The following is a 24,022-nucleotide window of genomic DNA, read 5'->3' as shown; positions in this document are numbered from 1 at the left end:
ACAGCTGCGTTTATTGAATAATCTTGGGTGTGTCCGATTAAATGCTCAAACTTCGTCTGACCAGGATAAGTCTAACAAGTGTTATTATACCACAAGCAACAGCAATGGAGAATTACTGCTTCACAACTCTTGTCCAGAGACAATAAAGACCTTGAAATGGAGACATTCTCTTATCTCTTACTCATGAAAGCAAGTGTTTCTTGAATCCACACAGTCATAAGATGATAACAACGTGGAAAAAAGGAAACTATTAAAGCTACAATAATTAGGAAAATAGTAAATAGGAAAAGTAGTAATAATAAAATATAAAATATAATATAAAAACATAAGAAAATTTTAAATATTTATCAATAATAATAATAATAATCAAAGCATTCCATAACATTCAAAAACATGTAAAAATGATAATTATATAAATGACTAATGATCATATGATTAAATAAAGTCATTAAATGAAGAATCAACACACATACATTTGCTACAAGGATTCTTAGATCATTAGTTAGATTCTTTACTTTTATTTCACTGTAATAATCAGCAAGTGGTGCAAAAATATTATGCAGTGCCTGGAAATCAGCTAACATCCATTAATAAAATTATAATGTGACCATCTTTTTTAACGATTAAAAAAATTTTTTACTTTGGTGCAGATCCTGAGCCATATATATTTGAACTGGAATAGCAAGATGATAATGGTCTAATCCGATTTAATAATCTATGCTAAGCTAAGCTAACAGTGCTCTCACAGAACCCAGAGATTGACTAAATGGATTTAAAAATAGTAAAATTAAACTGTTTAATTCTAGGGGAGGTATAAACTATAGAGAGTTAGTTATAATAAATAAATAAATAAATAAATAATAAAAAAATGTTCTTTTAAAGAAAAAAGTGAATCCCAAAATAAAAATGTACTCACTATTTGCTCACCCTCAAGTGGTTTCAAATCTTTATGTTTATTGTTTGTCCGTTAAACACACACAAAAAATAAATAAATAAATAAATAAATAAATAAATAAATAAATAAATACATATATAAATATATATATATATATATATATATATATATATATATATATATATATATATATATATATATATAAATAAATAAATAAATATATATATATATATATATATATATATATATATATATATATATATATATATATATATATATATATATATATATATATATATATATATATTAAAGAATGTTGGATACTAGTACATGCAGCTACCGACAGTCATAGTAGGGAAAAATACTATAGAACTCAATAAACAGCTAAAATCCACAGTGCAAGCAAATGGCAAAATCCAGAATGGCATCTGGTTTGATTTGTGTCGCAGCACAAAGAGTGGAACACAAAAACCCCTAATAAAATAGATTATATAGATATAATGTTGTCTTCTTTTTAATATGTGGCTGCAGAGTCACTGACATCCTGAAGTAAACTCAAAATCTCTCAGGATAATCCCGCAGCTCGTCTCAACGCAATCTCAGGATTTGATGGATCCAGTATTTCCTCTTTCTATTGCTCTTTTTAAGAAGAGAGAGAACAACAAAATCATCCTCGCTGCTTGAAGACTTGAATTTAAATATGCAAATGAGGTTTTATTTCATTAGGTATGCACTGATTTGCATACATTTCTAGCACTTGTTTATTTTTGTAGACATATTAGAGTCAAAGGTTTTTACAGAAGGGATTTTGGCATATCTTTTTTTTATCATTCCATAATTTAGAAAAAGTAAAACAACATCCAGAAAAAAAGATACATTTTCACAGTTTTTTTTTTAATAAAATTTAGATTGATCAGGCAAATTATACATCTTCGGCCGCTTTATTGGGTACCCCCAACAAGGCATTTGTGCCCACAGAACTGCCACTCACTGGATATTTTCTCTTGTTCAGACTATTTTCTGTAAACCCCAGAGATGGTTGTGCGTGAAAATCCCTGTAGATCAGCAGTTTCTGAAATACTCAGACCAGCCCGTCTGTCATTAATATCCTTGCCACATTCAAAGTCACTTAAATCACCTTTCTTCCCCATTCTGATACTCGGTTTGAACTGCAGCAGATCGTCTTGACCATGTCTTCATGTCTAAATGCATTGGGTTGCTGCCATGTAATTGGCTGATTAGAAATTTGCGTTAACGAGCAACCTAATAAAGTACCTAATGTACCTAATAAAGTGGCCGGTGAGTGTATTTGAATGTGTCTGTCTGTAAAAACCCTGCAGAAAATGGATATGAATCAAACTCTACACTTTTAGTGGATGTTTATGGCTCAGTGCAGGAGGAAATGATTTTTGAGGTTTGAGAAAATGGCCTTTAAAACATGTCTTTTATTTAATAAAATGTGACAAAATGTGTGTTTTGGATGTTTTCTTTTTATTGTAATGAAAATAAAATGCTTAGCGAAAAACCATAAAGATCTAACTATAAAAAATTGCTAGCCCTGGCACATACTAGCAGACCCGTGTTTCTTCCGAAAGTGTAAAACTCATGCACATGTGCAGGGTTTGTGTTTGTTTTAGTGGTCTGGTGTTGTCGCAGCTCTGTGTGATTCCCCTGTTTCGTGTGGGTTGTGTCACGTCTCTGTGTGTGTTTCATGTGGATGCTGTATCACGTCTCTTGTATGTGTTTGTGACAGAAAGAGATCCTCGTTATACCTTCAGTGACTGGACTCTTGAGATCGTGAACGTGTCTCGGCGGGACGGGGGCGATTACATCATCGAGTGCTCCAACGCGGAGGGGAGCAATCGCACCAAACTCAGACTGGATGTACAATGTGAGCAACTCTAAACTATGACGTGTTATCATAGGTTTGATTCATGTGTTATGAATATGTGATTTTTCAAGTGGAAATTATTTTGTTTACAAAAAGTGCACAGAAAAAAAAAAAATATATATATATATTTTAGTTGGAAATATCGCATATATTTATTTCAAAGTATCACATATTAGTGTAAAGTATTAAAAAATGTTTGGCTTTTGTTTTTTTTGTTGTTTTTTTCAAATTAGATATAAAATAACTTGTTGTTGAAAAAGTTATACTGCTTAATATTTTTATTGCGGAAACCATAACAGACTTATATTAATTAATTAAAGGAATTAATAAAACATTCTACTGTTAAAATAATATGCACATTTAGAATATTCATCTTTCCACCAAAATTTTAGGCAGCAAAACCTTTTATAATGATTTAATATGTCATTTCATGATTTAAATTTATTTTATTTTATATACAAGTATTACATGTATTATAATATACATATAAAACATACCTTTACATGTAAGTAAGTAAGTAATGTGTATTTATATAGCGCATTTGTCATGGATGGCCATACATCCGAAGTGCTTTACAATTATGAGGGGGTCTCGCCACACAACCACCAGTGTGCAGCATCCACTTGTATGGTGCGACGACAAACACAGGACAACAGCGCCAGTGCGCTTACCACACAAGCTATAGGGGGAGTGGAGAGACATTGAGCCAATTCAGTGGATGAGGATGATTTAGAGGCCATGGTTGGTAAGGGCCGATTTTGGGGGAATTTGGCCAGGACAACTGGGTTACACCCCTGCTCTTTTTGAAAAGTGCCATAGGATTTTTAATGACCACAGAGAGTCGGGACCTCAGTTTAATGTTGCATCCAAAAGACGGCGCTCAATGACAGTATGGTGTCCCTTCACTATACTGGGGCAGTAGGTCTCACATGGACCACAGATTGAGCGTCCCTGTTGGCCTCACTAACACCACTTCCAACCCAGTTTACCCATGTGGTCTCCCATTCAGTTACTGACCAGACTCAGCCCTGTTTAGCTTCATTGAGTAACCGGTCTTGGGCTGCAGGGTGACCTACACATACATAGCCTTTATAGATTATCAGTATTGTATTATTACCATGGCACAATCACAATTCTACCCTTTACCCCTTACTCCTACCCCTCAATTTGCACGTTCACATGAAGGAGTAGGGTCATACCAATTCACATTAGCCTTAGCACTGTAGGGCTAAGAGAAAGGGCTAGAAAGCCCTTGAAATGTAGATTTTTTAGGATCTCGATCGAAACCAAGGGGTACAAAAATTTTTCAGAATACACCATCACACCGCCATTATTATGATTTTTTTACAACAAACAAGCATATGTCTTACTACATTCATACTGGTGTTTATGTGTTACCATTATGCTTTTTTTTAAAAAAAATATTAAAAACACTAAATATTGCTATCTATAATCCCTAATCATAACTCCTGTTTAGCAGTCCCACAACATTCTGTCACTCCAATACCCTGTCAGGAAAGTCTAGTGGCTGCGAATGACCTTTTTACAGTGTCTGGTATAATATTAATGTTGTTTTCTGGTGTGTAGATGAATATGGCCATGGTGTAAAAACACAGCACAGTTACAAGCTTATTGCCAAATTATATCATTATGATAACATGATATACGCCTTCAATGATGTCCTGAAGTATATTACCAAAAAGTAGCAACGCAACTAGAATAACTACAGCAGTCGCGATCATCGATCTTATATAAAATAAGAGACTGCGATGACATGTGCAGGTGTTGTAGTGCTGTCCCTTTTCTTAAAGGTAAAACTTTAAGCCCCTTCCACTTTACACTCTGTTTCATGGACCAAGGGCAATGGGTGGGGTTAAAAAAGCAGAATTATGTATATATATATATAGAAATATATATATATATATATATATACATACAATGTAAATGTTCTTGTTTAACCTACTTATTTAAAATGAGTTGGAATAACAAAGCTCTTGACTTAGCACTTAATTGTTTTATGTTCAATCAACTTAAAATTGTAAAAACCAATTCACTTAATCCATTTACATTGAGATGAATTGTGTCGATTGTGTAGAACCCAGCATTTTTGACAATGTACATTCTGTTAGGAACAACTGGCATTGTAAAGAAAAGATTAATAATCTACTGATAAAGCTGAATAAATATGTAATTTGAATTAAAAATCAAAAACTAGCAGTAATTAGAGAGAGAACTAATTAAAAGTAGGACTAATGAAACATCGCTGAGTGCGGGGTTAGCCACACTGTTAGACCTTACCAGGGTTTTTTACAGTAGAACACTGGCAACACTGTTGCCAGCCACTCACTGTAAAAGTTTGGTTACAGTAAGTAACTGGCAACAGTGTTGCCAGTTAATTACTGTAACTGAACCATTACAGTGAGTGGCTGGCAACAGTGTTGCCAGTTAATTACTGTAACTGAACCATTACAGTGAGTGGCTGGCAACAGTGTTGCCAGTTATTTACTGTAACTGAACCATTACAGTGAGTGGCTGGCAACAGTGTTGCCAGTTATTTACTGTAACTGAACCGATACAGGGAGTAGCTGGCAACAGTGTTGCCAGTTAATTACTGTAATAGAGCAGCAGTGGTAACTAACTGGAAACTGTGTACAGTTAATTACTGTATTGTAGTGTTACAAATCACAGCATTATACTGCATACACATTAATAGTATGTCATATATAGTTATTGTAGTGTTACTAAAATTAATCAGTATTCTTAGCTGTTATTTAAAAATAGAAGGCATAACATTTTTCAGACAAATTTATTTTATTGTTTTGGCACCAAACAAATAAATAACAGAAAAAGTATAACAAAATTAAGAAATCAGCAGATATAAATATTGTCTTGCATATTACAGGTCTGCACAGTAAGGCTGCAGTCACACTAACATTTGAGCAAGCAAAATTCTGTCATACTGCACTGCGAAGTGGAATTAAACAAAGCGAGTAGTGGAATAAAACAAAATAATTAGAGATTGAAAAAGCAAGCCAGAGAGGTCATGTTCTGATCTTTGATTGGTATCAAGCAATCACATGATGTGATTTCGCATGTCAGCGTTCTCCAAGCTTGAACTTTCCAATGCTACGAATTATGAAATTTGTCGCATGAGCTATCATTCCAGGTCTGCAGTACTCACATGCGTATGAATGGAAGTCTATAGGAAGAAAAGTGCAGTGTGACAGGGACTTTAAGCTGTAACTCTAATTAAACACACCTGATCAAACTAATTAAGGCTTGTTAGAAATCTACAGGTACTGTTAAAGCAGGGTGGGTACTAAACTCTGCTGCCCTGCAGTTCTCCAGGAACTTGGAGTTTGACCCCCATGGTATACAGCAGTGGTGCTCAATCCTGTTCCTGGATATCTACCTTCCTGCAGATTTCAGTTGCTACCCATATCAAACACACCTGCCTGTAATTATCAAGTGGTGTTCAGGTCCTAATTAATTGGTTTAGGTGTGTTTGAAATGAATAGCAACTGAAATCTGCAGGAAGGTAGATCAGCAAATGAACAGCAAAAAACACAACATAATTATTTTAAAGTTTAAAGTTTTAAATAATTAAAAACTGTGTTAAATCTCAATAAAATTTTTAGTAAGTAATTATAAAAAATAAAGTTGGCAACACCGAAAAACCAAAGGATCCAATCTTTTATTGTTATAATTATCTCATGACAACAAACTTTATTATTGTTTCTAATATAAATTCATAGGTGGAAACACTGCTCTGAAAAATACTTAGCAACAAACTCACAACCTGGGACCGGACAGTGGAGCTTTTGTGTGTGGATGGCTATGTGTATCATGTTTTTGTGATTCCCTGTGATGATGTGCAAATGTTACCTTACTGAGATGAAGGAATTTAATTTTGGCTGAGTTGCCAGAAAGATACATACAACTGTTAGCATCTGTACATTATGGCAGTATGCAATATCCAATAAATACTTAAACAAAAGTAATGTAAGAAGTTATATGAGGAGAGGCTAACTAGCTAACAATGTAGCTTTCAAGTACACAGTTCAAGATAACAACAATATAACTTAAAACACAGCCTTATTTTAGAAACCCTCAAAAACATTTGAACACATTTTACTTACTCATTATAGATTCTTATTTAAAGCCTAAAACATATCAGACTCTACATCTGAATTGATGGACAGAGAATAGAGCGCACTCAGCAGTAAACAAATCAAACACCTGGCTCCCTTAAAGGGCCAGCATTTTCTGAAAACTATTTCTAACACCTTTGTGTTTAGAATAAGACAGACAGCCTGTGGGAGTGTATGGTGATGCCTAAATCATTATTTTCTGCCTTTAAAATGCACGTCTATATAAATAGCAACATAAACCATCAGAGAATTTAATGGAATTAATTCTTTGCACTACACAATTTCATACAAAGTCTACTCCTTTCACAGTAAAATAATGTGTTAATAAATAATAAATGTTTTCTTTTATTACAGCAAAACACTGGCTATTTTGCAGTTATTTACTGCACAATCTACAGAGTAACAGTGCAGTTATACTAATTAAACACACCTGATCAAACTAAATCTAAAGGTAGTGTGTTGAAGAAGGGCTGGAACTAAATTCTGCTGGGCTGCGGCTCTCCAGGAGTTTGACATCCTTGGTACATAGCATATTTTCAAAGGAACTGCCTACATTTATCACAATCATGCACATATCATTGAATAAAAACAATAATATACAAACAATATACAAACGTCATCCAAAGCAAAAAAATAAAAAATAAATAAATATTCTGATCCTCATGTTGTTCCAAACCTGTAGTAATAGTAATAATAAAAAACAAATAACCTGATTAATACATTTATTTAGGAAAGTCTTTATACTATACTGTTAATGCCATTTTTACCTACTTCATTTGAAGTTTTCCAAACAAATTCATTGAGTCTCTGCGAAAATGTTTGTACGTGCTGTTTAACATATTTTTTAAATAACACATTTTTACTAGTTAATTAGCAAAATACTAATATTCAGCTTAAAGTGCAATTTAAAAGCTTAACTATTGGCTAAACTAGGCAAATTAAATTAATTATAGAATAGTAAACAAAGTTATAAAAATGATTGTGATAATTTGGTTGCTCTGTGTGAATATTTTTGCCTTTAAATGCATCTCGACGATATCTTTACCTTTTAATTAGCTCTGTGACATTGACATTGGTTGACTCCTGATACTCAATGTTAAAAACATAAAAGGAACCAAAGAAAACACAGAGATGGCTGCAGAGAAATTTAGCTTATCATCAATGCATTGTCTCACTTTCTCCTCAATACTGACCATACACATACCAAAACTGAACAGTATATATATATATATATATATATATATATATATATATATATATATATATATATATATATATATATATATATATATATATATATAGCAACATAAAGCAGTACATGGGGTAATAATGGTTGAGCAGTAATTTACCATTTATTATCACAGTAACTATCTGTAATGGGTACATAAAGTAAATTACTGTAATTTATTCTTTGCACTACAAAATTTCATACAAATCCTGCTCCTTTTACAGTAAAATACTGTTTCCTTTTAATACAGCAAAACACTGGCTATTTTATAGTTATTTACTGCATAATCTACAGTAAGGGTTAACAGTGCAGCATCATGATAATGTTAGCAGTCAATGCTGGTTGGAATACAAAATCATATTATCATCAACAATGACAAAGGGTCCACATCTCTGCTTATAACATGTAATGTCACATGAACTGAAGACATTAACTATTAATACAGATATTAAATATTTACAATGCCAGTTGTTTCAAACAGAATGTACATTGTCAAATTTGCTGGGTTCTACACAATCGACACAATTCATCGCAATGTGAATCGATTAAGCTAATTGGTTTTTACAATTTTAAGTTGATTGAACATAAAACAATTAAGTTTTCCCTTTAAAAAAAACACCAGAGTTGTGTTGATTCAAATCATTTAAAATAAGTAGTTTAAACAAGCACATTTAAATTGTAAATCATTGTAAAGCAATCTAGATTGTAAATATACGGAATAATGTAAATGTGTAGAATGTAAATGTGCAAGAAACACATTTTACTGTTGGAATGTCATCAGTCAGGATAGTATGATTTCATTCCCCTCTCTATAAATTACAACAAAAGTTTCTTCGCAAATCTAATCTGAGCTGTTCTCAATATTTGTGCCACTTATTTGTTTGCCAATTGAAACCCACACAGCTGAAGGAGAGAAAGAACAGTTCCTCCCACTTCCTTAATGATTTAATAATAGCAGTCCTTCAAATCCAGGCCTGCGTGTTCCTGCAAATCCTTCTGCACTAATGGATCTGCACGTCCTCACACAATAGTGGCTGACAGTGCTACAGATTCATTATGCATGGGCCATTTGAATGGCTTTTACCAGCAGTGCCGTTCAGCGTGTTTTGGCCATCAGGAGCAGTGCAGAGGAGGACTGAACACGACACACACATTACACTGCTGCTAATGGCCCACTTGCTGGAGGAGATGATCCTCTGGGGCCAAACGGAGATCAGGCACATCCACAGCATCCGTGGCTTTTGGTGACTTTTTGACAGAGACCACCAAAATCATCCACTTTTCTTAAAAAAACATCGGTCAAATTTGCTTTCCAATGCAGGGAAGTGTGAATCTGTCTAATACATGTGTGTGTTTTGTATCATAGTGTATAGTATGTTTCTAAATGATAGATGAGATATATTTTAGTCCAAGCTGTAATTAAGAATTGTTTAAATTTAATAAAATTGGTGAATATAATCAAATTTAAATCTAAATATTTACTCATTAACTATACTGTACCTAAATGTGTATGAATTTAAAATTAAATATTATTGTAATATAATCAAGATTGAAGGATGTATGGATGGATGGATGGATGGATGGATGGATGGATGGATGGATGGATGGGTGGGTAGATAGATAGATAGATAGATAGATAGATAGATAGATAGATAGATAGATAGATAGATAGATAGATAGATAGATAGATAGATAGATAGATAGATAGATAGATAGATAGATAGATAGATAGATAGATAGATAGATAGATAGATAGATAGATAGGTGGATGGATGGATGGATGGATGGATGGATGGATGGGTGGATGGGTGGATGGGTGGATGGATGGGCAGGTAGATGGATGGGTGGATGGACGGATGGGCAGGTAGATGGGTGGATGGACGGATGGGCAGGTAGATGGGTGGATGGAAGGATGGGCAGGTAGATGGATGGGTGGATGGAAGGATGGATGGATATGTAGATAGAAGGATGGATGGATGGATATGTGGATGGATGGATGGATGGATGGATGGATGGATAGGCAGATGGATGGATGGATGGATGGATGGATGGATGGATGGATGGAAGGATGGGCATATAGCTGTTAATTCTATTTTATAATTTTTAAATAGATTGTTATTGGTTTATTTAGACATTTCATGAATATAAATATACTTATTTATACGTTTGATCTCTCTTTTTTTTGTGTTGTTTTTAAATTAGATCATGAATAAATTCCCTCATATTTTTTTTCAGGTAAATATGAGCTGTGAAAAATGCAGTGTGGGAGCGAATAAAAATAAAGAATTAGGGATTTAATTGATAGAAACCACAAAAGACAAAAAGCTGTTTGTCAGTACAGCTCCATCTGGGCTTATTTACACATGAAAACAAGCAGCAAATAACAAAGATGCTGCTAGATTTATGTCATGTAAATTGAGTTACGCAGTACGCTATAGAAAGCACAGCATTAGTTTTACAGTAGCAAAAACATGAGAATCACTAAAATTACATCTAATACGTGGCTTTATTGCACATCATAAAATAATTAGCCATATTTTTTGTCAAGTTTTCATACAAATCCCATTCTTAAGTTGTAAAATCGTGATTAAAACCAGAACCGTTATTACTATTCCTGCACAAACGCAATGTTTATACACAATTAACTGTGAAAAATGTGTTCACTTAGTTATCGAATTGAAAAGTATTCCTGTCAAGCACGCATATATTTCTGTTTCTATATTTGAAACTAAGGTTTAATAGAGATCTTTGTGAGAGAACATCTACAGTTAGCCGCCATAAATAAAATTAATAATAACAAATACATTCTGAAATCCTGTAATTGTTTTGCTACAGATCTGCGTAGGTCTTACCTGGTCAGTGCATGCGCATAAAATGTCAGCTATAATTGCTTGGCTATAAAAAAATATATAGCTAATGAAATCAGCTTCTTCGTGCTTTTATTTTTTCCCTCTAATATCTACTTTGCTTCTGCAAATGCACTTCTTCATTAATGTTCTCTGATCCCTTTTAATAGCACAGTTATCCTGACAGAGTGTGACAGATACTTTTGGAGGGGGAGTTAATTCGAGAGCGTTGTTAATTTGCCTCAGTAAGCATTACCTCTGTTCCTACATGTGTGACCTGTGCTGTAGTGACAGAGACTTTATGACTGTTTGCAACCAGCCATGCAGGAACACCGTTTTTGAAATAACACCGTTTTTGAACTGCACGACATCACAATAGAGCTTGATTATAATGGCTTTTTTCATGCACTGTGAATAATTCAAACAGGAAGAGCTGAGACACACTGTATCAAGACTTAAACAAAGACAACTCTGGCGTCCCAATTTAGAAAATCTAACACCGCAAGTTTGCCTTCCTCTAAAATCTTTTTTGCACTGCCATTGAAATCGGCTGAGGTGGAAATTGAACTGTCATGGGAGTGAGAAAACTGCCACCACTTAAAAGTACTGCAATTAGCTTAGCAGTACTGCTATATGCAGCTACCTAGCTTTTATGGACTGTAATTTAGGTATAGTTCACCTAAAAACTAATATTCTGCCATCATTTTACTCATTCTTAACTTGATCCAAACCAGTTTGAGTTTCCTTTTTCTGTTTAACACAAAGGAATATATAATGAATGTGTTTATATTAGTGTTTTTTGTACATGCTACATCAAAGGCTGCTTTTTTCCAACAGTCTTGTTAATATCTTGTACCTCCTGAAGTATTTTCCGGAAGAAAGAAGTTCATAAATGTTTAGAACCACTTTAGTGTGATAAAATGTAACCCCCATTACATTTACCAATACACCCCCCCCAACCCCGCCCCCCCGATTGATCCCTTCTATAGCATATTAGACAACAGCATTAACAAAACAGCATTAACATACAAAACATACAGCATTAATTCATATTAATGAAACAATCTGATGATAAATACTAGCTACTTGCTAAAATTAAAGAAATATTCATGCTAGCAGTTTGTCAAAACATTAGCTTACATGCTTAAGTCAGTATACTAAAGCAGATTATTATTATATTCTTCAAAAATCATGTTCAAACCAGCTACAGATATGTTAGCAACTTTGCTATGCTAATTATGCTAGAAACACACTAGCGGTGTGTTAATTAATTTTTCCCTGCTAGAAAAAAAAAACAAAAAACAGCTTAAACCAGCCTAGGCTGGTTGGCTGGTTTTAGCTTGTCAACCAGCCTGGTTTTACTTGGCCATTTCCAGGTTGGTTTTTAGCCTTGTTTTAGCTGGTCAAGCTGGAAAATGACCACCTAAAAGCAGCTTGACCAGCCTGCTTTAAGCTGGACGTAGCCGGTTTTGGCTGAGCTCCCAGCCTGGCTAGGCTGATCAAGCTGGTTTTAGCTAGTCATCTCCTAGCCTGACCAGCTAAGACCAGGCTGGAAATGACCAAAACCCCTTAAAAAACCAGGCTCGTCGACCAGCCAACCAGCCCAGGTTGGTTTAAGCTGTTTTTTTTTCAGCAGGTAATTCATACTAAACATACTTTCTCTAGGATTTTTAGTACAACCTTCTGATTTCAAGCTTCACAAAGTCGAAGCTTTGTTTTTTTATGCTAGCAACATGATACCAAGGTTGCGTCCGAAACCGCCTACTCAGTAGGTACTGCATTTGAATTTAAACATACTACTCGGCCGTTAGAAAAGTATGTTCTATACAGTATGAATGTGAAAAGTATGAATGGAATTCAGACGTACTACATCCGCCATTTTGTCATGGTCACGTGACCTACATGCGTCAGTTGCGTAGGTTTCCTCCCATTCATGAATTCGCTTGCAGGCAGAATGGGATAGCACAGCATACATGGGATGCGCACTACAGAATCTCGCCGGAAGTAGTAAGTCATCCAGCTACTTCTCGCATACTGATTTTCGAATTCTATGAATTCGGACATACTACTCGGCTTTTTCATTGCAAATTCACTGTAAAGATTCTGGATCTCAAATCAAAATGTTTATTACTGCTATTTTTCTGCTATTGAAAACATTTTATTGTTTTGCTTTGACTTATTTGAGTACATTCAAAATTTCAGACCAAGCCAGGACCAAAGGTAGTGATCAGAATGTAATACTTACTTACTCCAAAGGACATTTATATTATAGTTGTCATTTAGCCGCACTATATTGGTGTTTCGTAACATCTAGGTTAGAGCTGTAATCGGGGTTATAAAAGTTAGCCCCAATATGGCCTGAGCCTGACAAGTGCATTTTGATTGACATCTTTTTGAAAGGCCGATCCTGTTTACAGCCTGACATTATTTAAATGTGCACATGCACACCGCTCTTTTGCCTTTTTTCAAGAATGAGTTATTTATACGAGTTTTAACATAGTTTATTCATAATAAACATAGGCTATAGGTCACTTAGAAGTTGGTACAAAGAAATAAAATAGGTTCTCTGTAACATTGCAACATCTCAGCACTTTAAATAGGCCTAGGTTCATACACTTAGCCTTTAAATTGGGCAACCCACCAATAAAAATAAGTCTTTCCTAACAAATTAAATTAAAATAAATTCTAAACTATGACAGGTATCTGGCATTAAACGAAATTAAGATAAAAGCTCTGTGGGATTTGTTTCGCCACTTCTCTTCACAATCTAGCCTTAAGGCGACGGTGAAGCTGAATAATAAAAGAATAATGCCAACATTAGCCTATAAACTCTGTCTACATTGTGCAGTTATCATTTTATTAATATTTATTTATAATTTGAAAATACTTTACTCACCAAGGCTACGGATTTTTGTGGAGGAACATTATTGAATCCACTGTAGGTGGCTTTAGCGTGGTGCTCACTTCAGTAGCACTGAACACCCTTTCACTGCTGCTGCTTCTAGCCGGGATGCATATTACTGATCTGGCTAATTTTGCCAGTTCTAGGTAGGATTGCTTGTTCATCTACCACCAGCCAAGAACATCCATTTCATTTTCCATGACAGCGGTTTCAATGTAGCGAGTGACCTCATCGTTTTCCCTGTCAGCTTGCTGTACATTTTTCCACTCTGCAAAAGTCGATCTTTTTGACTTCTCCATCATCGTTTGTTTCACCTTTGCAGGGATGGGTTTTGAAATTGCAACAAATGATTTGATTATTTTCTAATGCTAATCGAAATGCATCACATGACTGTTCATTTACTGCGCAAGCCGGAGTGCACACCCGAACCCACCCGACCCTGTCTAAAATTATAGAAATTAAGCCCGAACCCGTCAGTTCCCTTCGGGTTCGGGCCAAGATATTCAGCTCTAATCTAGGTGGGTTGTAAGCTCAACGCTCAACCCCCAACCTGGAGGACCAGGACATCACACATACACTACGGACAATTTAGCTTACCCAACTCACCTACAGCCCATGTCTTTGGACTGTCAGGGATATTGCAACACCCGGAGGAAACTCATGCGAACACGGAGGTCATGCTTCCTCCACAAAGAAATGCCAACTGACCTTGCTGTGAGGCAATAGCACTATCCACTGCACCACCGTGTCGATCAAACTTTAATAATTTAATATAATAAATAGTTTTATTGATGTTTTTGTTTTTCTGTAATTTGTTTTTCAGATTCCCCGACTGTTCGTATGAAGTCTGACCCCGTGTTTGTGAACATAGGAGACACTGCAGACTTACTGTGTGTTGCTGATGCCAATCCCATCACCTCCAGTATGTTCTCATGGAAGTGGATGGTGAGTGATGTCCTTGTCGTTCCCGTTTTGCTTATTCTCTCCATTCCTTCTTTATATCGTGCTTTGTTAGCCTAGCTCACTGGCTTTCTCTCTTTTTATCACGTCTATTTATCTCTCCTCTTTGTCTCCAACTCCCTCTTTCTCTCTGACTTCTTTTTTTCTCACCATGTGTCACAGCTACTCTGAGCTATATTTCACCCTTCTAACTACAACGATGTCTCACCTTTATGCTTAATACTTCTGGTGTAAATGGAGAAAAATAGCTTTCATTAAAGCTACCTTTCCAAAGGCCACATTTCTCAACGTTAGCCACAATTGGGGCCGTTTCTGACCATTTGCGCATCGAAAGTGCCCCATATTCGGAGACGGTATCTGTGATACTTCAAGCCGCCCTTCTGTTTTTATGTTTTTATGTGCATATATGTGAAAATTTATGTTGGTATGAAGTTGTTGTCTTCCTTTAGCCCTGTCTGTCTCTTTTTGGTTGTGAGATTGTGGCTTTTCTATACCTGTGTGATTCTATATTTGCAGGCGTTTTTTTATGTTTTTTTTTTGTTTGTTTGTTTTTTAAATAGTTAATACAGAGCATCCGGAAAGTATTCATAGCACTTCACTTTTCCCACATTTTTTTATGTTACAGCCTTATTCCAAAATGGATTAAATTGATTTATCTTCTCAAAATTCTACACACACAATACCCCATAATGCCAATGTGATAGAAGATTTTTTGAAATTGCAAATTGCTAATTTAAATAGCAAATTTAGTTGCAGATTTATAAAAAGTAAAAAACCTGAAAAATCACCTGTACTTAAGTATTCACAGCCTTTGCCGTGAAGCTCCAAATTGAGCTCAGGTACATTCTGTTTCCACTGATCATTCTTGAGATGTGCCAGCAGCACAAACCAAGCATGAAGACAAAGGAATTGTCTGTAGACCTCTGAGACAGGATTGTCTCAAGGCATAAGGTTGGGGAAGGTTACAGAAACATTTCTGCTTTTCTGAAAGCTCCAATGAGCACAGTGGCCTCCATCATCTGTAAGTGGAAGATGTTTGAAACCACCAGGACTCTTCCTAGAGCTGGCCAGCCATCTTAGCTGAGTGATCGGGGGAGAAGGGCCTTAGTTAGGGAGGTGATCAATGTTCACTCTGCCTGAGCTCCAGCGTATTTCTCTGGGGAGAGGAGAACCTTACAGAAGCACAACCATCTGTGTTGCAATCCACCAATCAGGTCTGTATGGTAGAGTTGCCAGACGGAAGCCACTTTCTTCCTGGAATTTGCCAAAAGGCATCTGAAGGATTCTCTGACCATAAGAAACTAAATTCTCTGGTCTGATGAGACTAAAATTGAACTCTTTGGAGTGAATGCCAGGCATTACGTTTGGAGAAAACCAGGCACCGCTCATCACCAGGCTAATACCATCCCTACATACAAGCATTGTGGTGGCAGCATCATGCTCTGGGATGTTTTTTAGCAGCAGGAACTGGAAGACTAGTCAGGATAGAGAGAAATATGAATGCAGCAATGTACAGAGACATCCTGAATGAAAACCCGCTTCAGAGTGCTCTTAACCTCAGAATGGAGTGACGGTTCATCTTTCAGCAGGACAATTGCCCAAAGCACACCGCCAAAATAGCATTGGAGTCGCTTTACAACAACTCAGTGAATGTCCTTGAGTGGCCCAGCCAGAGCCCAGACCTAAATCCTATTGAACATCTCTGGAGAGATCTGAAAATAGCTGTACACCTTCACTTCCAATTCAACCTGATAAAGCTTGAGAAGTACTGCAAAGAGGAATGGACAAAAATTACCAAAGACAGGTGTGCCAAGCTTGTGGCATCATATTCATAAATACTTGGAAGCTGTAATTGCTGCCAAAGATGCATCAACAAAGTATTGAGTAAAGGTTGTGAATACTTATGTACTTGTTATTTTTCAAGTTTTTTATTTTTAATAAATTTGCAACAATTTCAAAAAGTATTTTTTCACATTGTCATTATGGGGTATTGTGTGTAGAATTTTGAGTGTATAAATAAAATTTAATCCATTTTGGAATAAGGCTGTAACAAAAAAAATGTGGGAAAAGTTAAGCGCTATAAATACTTTCCGGATGCACTGTAAACACTCACCGGTACTTACACATATGCACAGCCACTTTTATTGGTACACCTGTCCAACTGCTTGTTAGCGCACATTTCTAATCAGCCAATCACATGGCAGTAACTCAATGCATTAAGGCATGAGGATATAGTCAAGACCAGGGGTGCCCGAAATTTTTCTTATGAAGGGCCAAAATCCAAGCTTGAAAGTAAACATCGCAAACTGTATTACATTAAGGATGCCATGGGTAATTTTCTAATTTATTTCATAAAATGTAAAAATATGTAGAAAAATTTACTTTGACCGTATTTACTATGCATTCTAATTTTTCTATTATTTTTATGAACCTATTACAATAAAACCATACAAAAAATTCCACTTATAAAACAATGGAGCAATTCTGAATACCCTAGTCATGCTGAACTAGCCTTTGCATTGATTTGCATGCTGATGTCTTCTGCTTTGTCTCGTATTTGTTGTGACAGTATGTACATTTTTAAAAAAAAAACTGATTCATTTACAACATTTAATTAAATCATTTAATTTCAGCTCGCTTTTTTGTCACTCAACAATCAAACAAACAAAAGGTTACCTTAAAATAAAACTAAGAATCTCTGTTAAAGGGTTTCCCCAACCCTTTCCAATCATTTTCCCTCTGGTGGGCCAAATCAAAGGATATAATAGGCCAACTTTGGCCCTTTGTTAGTTTGGGCATCACTAATCAAGACGATCTGCTGTTTCCTCCGGTGACCTGGTTTCCCCCTACAGTCCAAAGACATGAGCTATAGGTAAATTGGTTAAAACTAAATAGTTGGCGGTTCATTGCACAGTTGCAATCCCTGATAAATAAGGGAATAAGCTAGAGGAAAATTTATGTATATATATATATATATATATATATATATATATATATATATATATATATATATATATATATATATTTTTTTTTTTTTTTATTATTATTTTTCAAATAGAAATCTTGTTTTTTACAAGCTCTGAATTATTTAAATTTAATTTGTTTTCAATAAGACACTTGAATTAATGTAAATGCAAATTGTATTTAAAAAATATAGAATCAGTTCTTTTTAATATAAAGGGTGAAGGAGAAAGAGATGAACTTGGAGAGGAAAGTGAAGATGACGGCACTGGCGTGTTGACTATATATGAGGTGACTCGTGACCGTGCAGGTGTTTACCAGTGTACAGCAGACAACGGCATTTCACCTACTGGCAGTGTGGAAGGACAGCTCATTGTACGCTGTGAGTTTGTTTGTTTGTTTTTTAACTTAACATTAAAAAATCCATTAAACTATTTTTGAATAAATGCTGTCCTAAACATTTTCCATACCAGAATCATGAATATATATATATATATATATATATATATATATATATATATATATATATATATATATATATATATATATATAGAGAGAGAGAGAGAGAGAGAGAGAGAGAGAGAGAGAGAGAGAGAGAGAGAGGGAGAGGCATGTAGTACATTTTCAACAAATTGATTTGCTTTAAATCATCTAAATCGCAGCATCAGCGACAGCAAAAGCCGCTGTGTCCTGAGAACCAATCAGATGATGCGAATTGAATCATATGTTTTTAATGTAGCAGCGCCCTGATACGCCGGCTTTCATGAGGAGACTGAAAAAGATTGAAAAAGTGGATGAGCCTGTCCGACTGTCATTAATTGCCAAATGAAAATGTTCCTTAGCTAAAAACTCTGTGCATTTTAAGGAAAAGAAAACACACTGTACAGTCGAAAATGTAGCATGCATTCATAACGTGTTTTTGCACATTGACCCTACTTTAAATGACTCCAATTTACTAAACGTTAAACGACAACACTGTTTCACGAAAGACAGTTAAGATGTCGTTCTTTTATACATGGATGTTATGAGGATAAACAAGGGACCAAGATGATGAATGAATGAGTGACAGCTTCTGTGTGTGTGTGTGTGTGTGTGTGTGTGTGTGTGTGTGTGTGTGTGTGTGTGTGTGTGTGTGTGTGTGTGTGTGTGTGTGTGTGTGTGTGTGTGTGCGTGTGTGTGTGTGTTCATGATTCTGTATATATTAGGGTCTGCATAAAAATATTAATCGGTGCAATTATTTTCAACATTTACACTCAAAAATAAAAATATTGTTGTCTGTTCAAGCTGCTTGTTTATAATGAGCTGAATCAACACAATTCTTGAGAGGTTTTTTTTTTAGGTAACTTCACTGTTTTATGTTCAATTCACTTAAAGTTGGAAAAACAGTTAAGTTAACTTAAGAAGTTTGTGTTGGGACAACATGAAGGAATTGTGTGCAATCAAGCTTTTTAATTTGTTTTTACAAATTTAAGTGGATTAAACAAAATCAATTGAGCTGTCCCCCCAAAAATCAATAATTGTGTTGTTTTAACTCATTTTAAATGAGTGTTATATTGATCTGTGAAATGCATTGGAGACTGTTCTAAATATAGCTTTTTTTGATGCAGGAATGAATTGCATTAATTAATTAATTAATTTATTTATTTATTTGTTTATTTATTTATTCATTTATTTATTTATTTATTTATTTATTTATTTATTTATTTATTTATTTATTTGTTTGTTTATTTATTTTATGTTGTATATTATGGATAAATTATTATTATTATTAAATAGTAATATGGTCTGGTCTGGACAACTGGAATCTGTCTAATGAATGAGTTTGAACCTGTTGTGTGTTCTTGCAGTTGCTCCAGATCTTCAGAAGGGGCCACAGTGGAGGAAAGTGGCCAGTCGAGGGGATGGCAGCAACGATGCTAATGTGGTGTGTCAGGCTCAAGGTGTTCCTCGTGTTCAATTTAGATGGGCCAAAAATGGGTTCCCGCTGGACCTCGGCAACCCCAGGTGATTTGCTCTTGAAGTTTTGTTTTGTTTTGTTTTGTTTTTTGTTTTGTTTTGTTTTGTTTTGTTTTGTTTTGTTTTGTTTTGTTTTGTTTTGTTTTGTTTTGTTTTGTTTTGTTTTGTTTTGTTTTGTTGCTCCGTCAATATTGCTAATTTTTTGACAGTATTATCCATGTAAAACAGTAATTGAGGTAATTCAGCTGTAGTTGTAGTAGTAGTTCGTGTTGTAGTTGTAGTAGTTGTGTTTGTTGTTGTAGTTGTTGTTTTAGTAGTTGTAGTACTTGTGTTTGTAGTGGTAGTATTTGTAGTTGTTGTAGTACTTGTAGTAGTTGTTTTTGTAATAGTAGTAGTTGTTGTAATTGTAGGAGTAGTAGTTGTTGTTGTTGTTGTTGTTGTTTTTGTAGTAGTTGTAGTAGCTGTATTTGTAGTAGTTGTTGTTGTAGTACTTGTAGTTGTATTTGTAGTATTAGATGTTGTAGTAGTTGTTTTAGTTGCTGTAGTAGTAGTAGTAGTAGTAGTATTTGTTGTTGTAGTTGTAGTAATTGTAGTTGTTATAGTTTTAGTAGTTGTATTTATAGTTGTAGTAGTTGAAGTGGTTGTAGTTGATGTAGTTGTTGTAGTAATAGTAGTAGTTGTTGTTGTTGTAATAGTTGTTTTAGTAGTTATATTTGTAGTAGTTGCTGTAGTAGTAGTGGTAGTAGTAGTAGTTGTTGTAGTTGTAGTAGTTGCATTTGTTGTAGTTGTTGTAGTAGTTGTTTGGGTAGTTGTTGTAGTTGCTGTAGTAGTAGTAGTAGTAGTAGTTGTTGTTGGTATTGTTGTATTTGTAGTAGTAGTAGTAGTAGTAGTAGTTGTTGTTGTTGTTGGTTTAGTCATAGATGTTGTAGTTGTTGTACTTGTATTTGTAGTGGTAGTAGTAATAGTAGTAGTTGTTGCTGTAGTTGTTGCTTTAGTAGAAGTAGTTGATGTTGTTGTAGTTGCAGTAGTTGTGTTTGTAGTAGTTGTTGTAGTAGTTGGTGTGGTAGTTGTTGTAGTATTAGTAGTTGTTGTAGTACTTGTATTTGTAGTAGTTGTCGTTGTGGTAGTTGTAGTAGTAGTAGTAGTAGTTGTTGTTTTTGTTGTTGTAGTAGTTGTTGTGGTAGTTGTTGTCGTGGCTGTAGTAGTAGTGGTAGTAGTAATAGTAGTAGTAGTAGTAGTATCAGTAGTAGTAGTAGTAGTTGTTGTTGTTGTAGTAGCTGTTGTGGTAGTTGTTATAGTTGCTGTAGTAGTAGTGGTAGTAGTAGTAGTAGTTGTTGTTGTTGTTGTAGTTGTTGTAGTTGCAGTAGTAGTAGTTGCTGTAGTTTTAGTTGTATTTGTAGTAGAAGTAGTAGTAGTAGTTGTTTTTGTTGTTATTGTTGTGGTAGTTGTATTTGTAGAAGTAGTAGTTGTTGTAGTTGTAGTAGTTGTAGTAGTAGTAGTTGTTCTTGTAGTTGTAGCTGTTTGTCTCTGGTCCCTATGGAGATAAAATGTAATGTACATTTGTATATAACATTTGCATATTATTAGTGTTGATATCAGTGTTTATGTGGGCTCACACAGGTATGAGGAGACAACCGAGTCGACAGGCACCATCCACACCAGCATCCTAACAGTCATAAATGTAAGCGCGGCTTTGGACTATGCCATATTCACCTGCACCGCTCACAACAGCATGGGCGAAGATTCTCTGGACATCCAGCTCCTCAGCACCAGTATGTACAAGATAGGCAAATGCATTAACTATAACATGTTTATACAAATATTTTTTTAGCAGTGATGGGAAAATCTGAAGGCTGACCCTCATTTTGACAGATCAAAACTGACAGTGTTTTTTTTTTTTTTAGTATTTTGGATTTGAAAATGATCAAGCTGCGTTTGCTATCAATGAAATTGTGTGTGCAAGAGGCTTTAGAGAGGACAGATTTCTTCTTAAAAATGTGTAAAATAATATTGTTATCTTTGGTCTTACAGATATGAGTACAGCAAGCTATCATTCTATAGTATCGAAAACATAAGTTAGAAGACTATTACCAGAATTACAATTTCTAAGGTCTTTTGTTCATATTTTAGTCTTACATTAGATATATAGTTTTTGATATTACTTTGTTCATATTTAGCAGTTTTTCACTGAAACAAATAAATTCATAATCTATAGCTCACAATAATATAATAAAATACAATATAATATAATATATAGCTCATAAACAAAAATGAAAATGTAAACTGAAAACAAGTTAATAAACAAGGTCTTATTATACTTTTTTGATAAATAAATGAATAAAGAAATTAATTAGCAAATGAATGAGTGACTAAATGGATGAATGAATGAATGAATGAATGAATGAATGGATGAATGAATGAATGAATGATCAAATAAATGAATAGATGAGTGAACGAGTGAATGAATGAGCAAACGAATGAGAGAATAAATTAATGGATGAGCGAAATAGTGAATGAATGAGCGAATGAATGAATGAATGAATGAATGAGTAAATAGATGGATGAATAAATAAGCAAAAGAGTGAATGAATGAATGAATCAACGAATAAATGAATGGATGAGTGAAAGAGTGAATGAATGAGCGAATGGATGAATGAACGAGCGAATAAATGAATTGATGAGCGAAAGAGTGAATGAATAAGCGAATGAATGAATGAATAGATGAGTAAAAGAGTGAATGAATGAGCGAATGAATGAATGAATGAGCTAATAAATGAATGGATGAGCAAAAGAGTGAATGAATAAGCAAATGAATGAGTGAGCAAATAAATAAATGGATAAGCAAAAGAGTGAATGAAAGACCAAATGAGCAAATGAATGAATGAGCGAGTAAATGAATGAATGAGCAAAAGAGTGAATGAATGAATGAATGAATGAATGAATGAATGAATGAATGAATGAATGAATGAATGAATGAATGAGCGAATAAATTAATAGATGAGCGAAAGAGTGAATGAATAAGCGAATGAATGAATGAAAGAATGAACGAATGAATGAGCGAATAAATAAATGAATGGATGAGTGAAAGACAATGAATGAGCGAATGAATGGGTAAATGAATAAATAAATGGATAAAGGAATGAAAGAAATACAATTGTACAACCCTGTTGCTAAAAATTGTAGATGATAAGAAAGCCTAACACAGCTTCTGGTATGACTGAAAGCATTCGATGAGCGGTCAGCTTCTCACCTTCTCTTGACCCACATTCAAAGGTGAGCGGGAATTAGCATGAATATATGAATAAATAAAATCATAATGAATGAAAACAAACAGACACGAGCGATTGGGTGTCAGCGACTCATAAACGCACACAAAGATGATGAGCAGAGCCATGAAAGCGATGAGATTTTGTTTTGCTCAGCCGCAGCACCAATTGTGATATTAATTATTCAGTTGTGGTAATCAACGTCCGGTCTTTCTCACTCTGTCCCTTTGTTTACACAACAATTGGTTTGATCGATCTGACACTGCTCTCTCACAGTGACCGTTGGCTCTCTCTTTAATACTTTTAGATTGTTACCTTTTTTAGATTGCAAACAACCTCTTTGTTTCTTTAGAACATCTCAGAGGAGTCATCAGGTAATTTCTTACATATAGAATAATAAGGCATTTTGTTCATGTTTTAGTCATATTAGATTTGTTATTTCGCTTTGTTCATATTTGGTTGATGAGGTTGTTTTACAGTTTTTCTCAATTGCTTTGATGCAGCCGTCAACTGAAACTCCACATTTTCAAAACAGTTAACACACAGGCCTAAACAGAAGCACTCATGGTCAAAATGACACATTTTGCTTGCAAAAGGCACATACCGTGTCAAAACATTTAAAATATGCAACAAAAGCTAGTTTTATCTTCAAACAACACAACTTGAAAACAAGTATATGAACTCTTTCAATTAATCATTACACAATGGACAACAAAATACAAAATACAGAATTCAGTGCACCATTGCTTGCCATTGTAGCCTATTGCCAATGCTGTTTGTTGTCTTTCTATTTGGGCTGTCAAATTTGCCTTTTTTGCAAAGAATTGGATCCAGAATAAGAAATGCTTTGATTAAATTTATATTGAATTCAGGACATTTTTCAAACTGTGGCTGAAAACTGAAATACTGTTAAAAAAAAAAAAACTGACAAAAAAATAAAATTCCTGTAAATATTAGAGAAAACAC

The 24,022-nt window shown here is 34.7% G+C and overlaps 1 protein-coding gene across 10 annotated transcripts in view; it reads left to right on the top strand.

Moving 5' to 3' along the window:
• nphs1 (NPHS1 adhesion molecule, nephrin) overlaps positions 1-24,022 on the top strand; it is a 486,431-nt gene that overhangs the window by 433,782 nt on the left and 28,627 nt on the right. For all 10 annotated transcript variants that reach the window (XR_015508789.1, XM_087283293.1, XM_087283292.1 and 7 more), the window contains 5 exon segments: positions 2,649-2,786; positions 14,737-14,858; positions 18,054-18,216; positions 19,682-19,838; positions 21,411-21,562. Coding sequence is in view for 9 of the 10 variants with exons in the window: in XM_087283293.1 (XP_087139419.1) it covers positions 2,649-2,786; positions 14,737-14,858; positions 18,054-18,216; positions 19,682-19,838; positions 21,411-21,562 (732 nt within the window). In the remaining variant the exon portion in view is untranslated.

The sequence above is a fragment of the Danio rerio genome, chromosome 15 (assembly GCF_052040795.2).
Source record: "Danio rerio strain M-AB ecotype USA chromosome 15, GRCz13ab, whole genome shotgun sequence".
NCBI lineage: Eukaryota > Metazoa > Chordata > Actinopteri > Cypriniformes > Danionidae > Danio > Danio rerio.
This window is presented reverse-complemented; position numbering and strand designations above follow the sequence as displayed.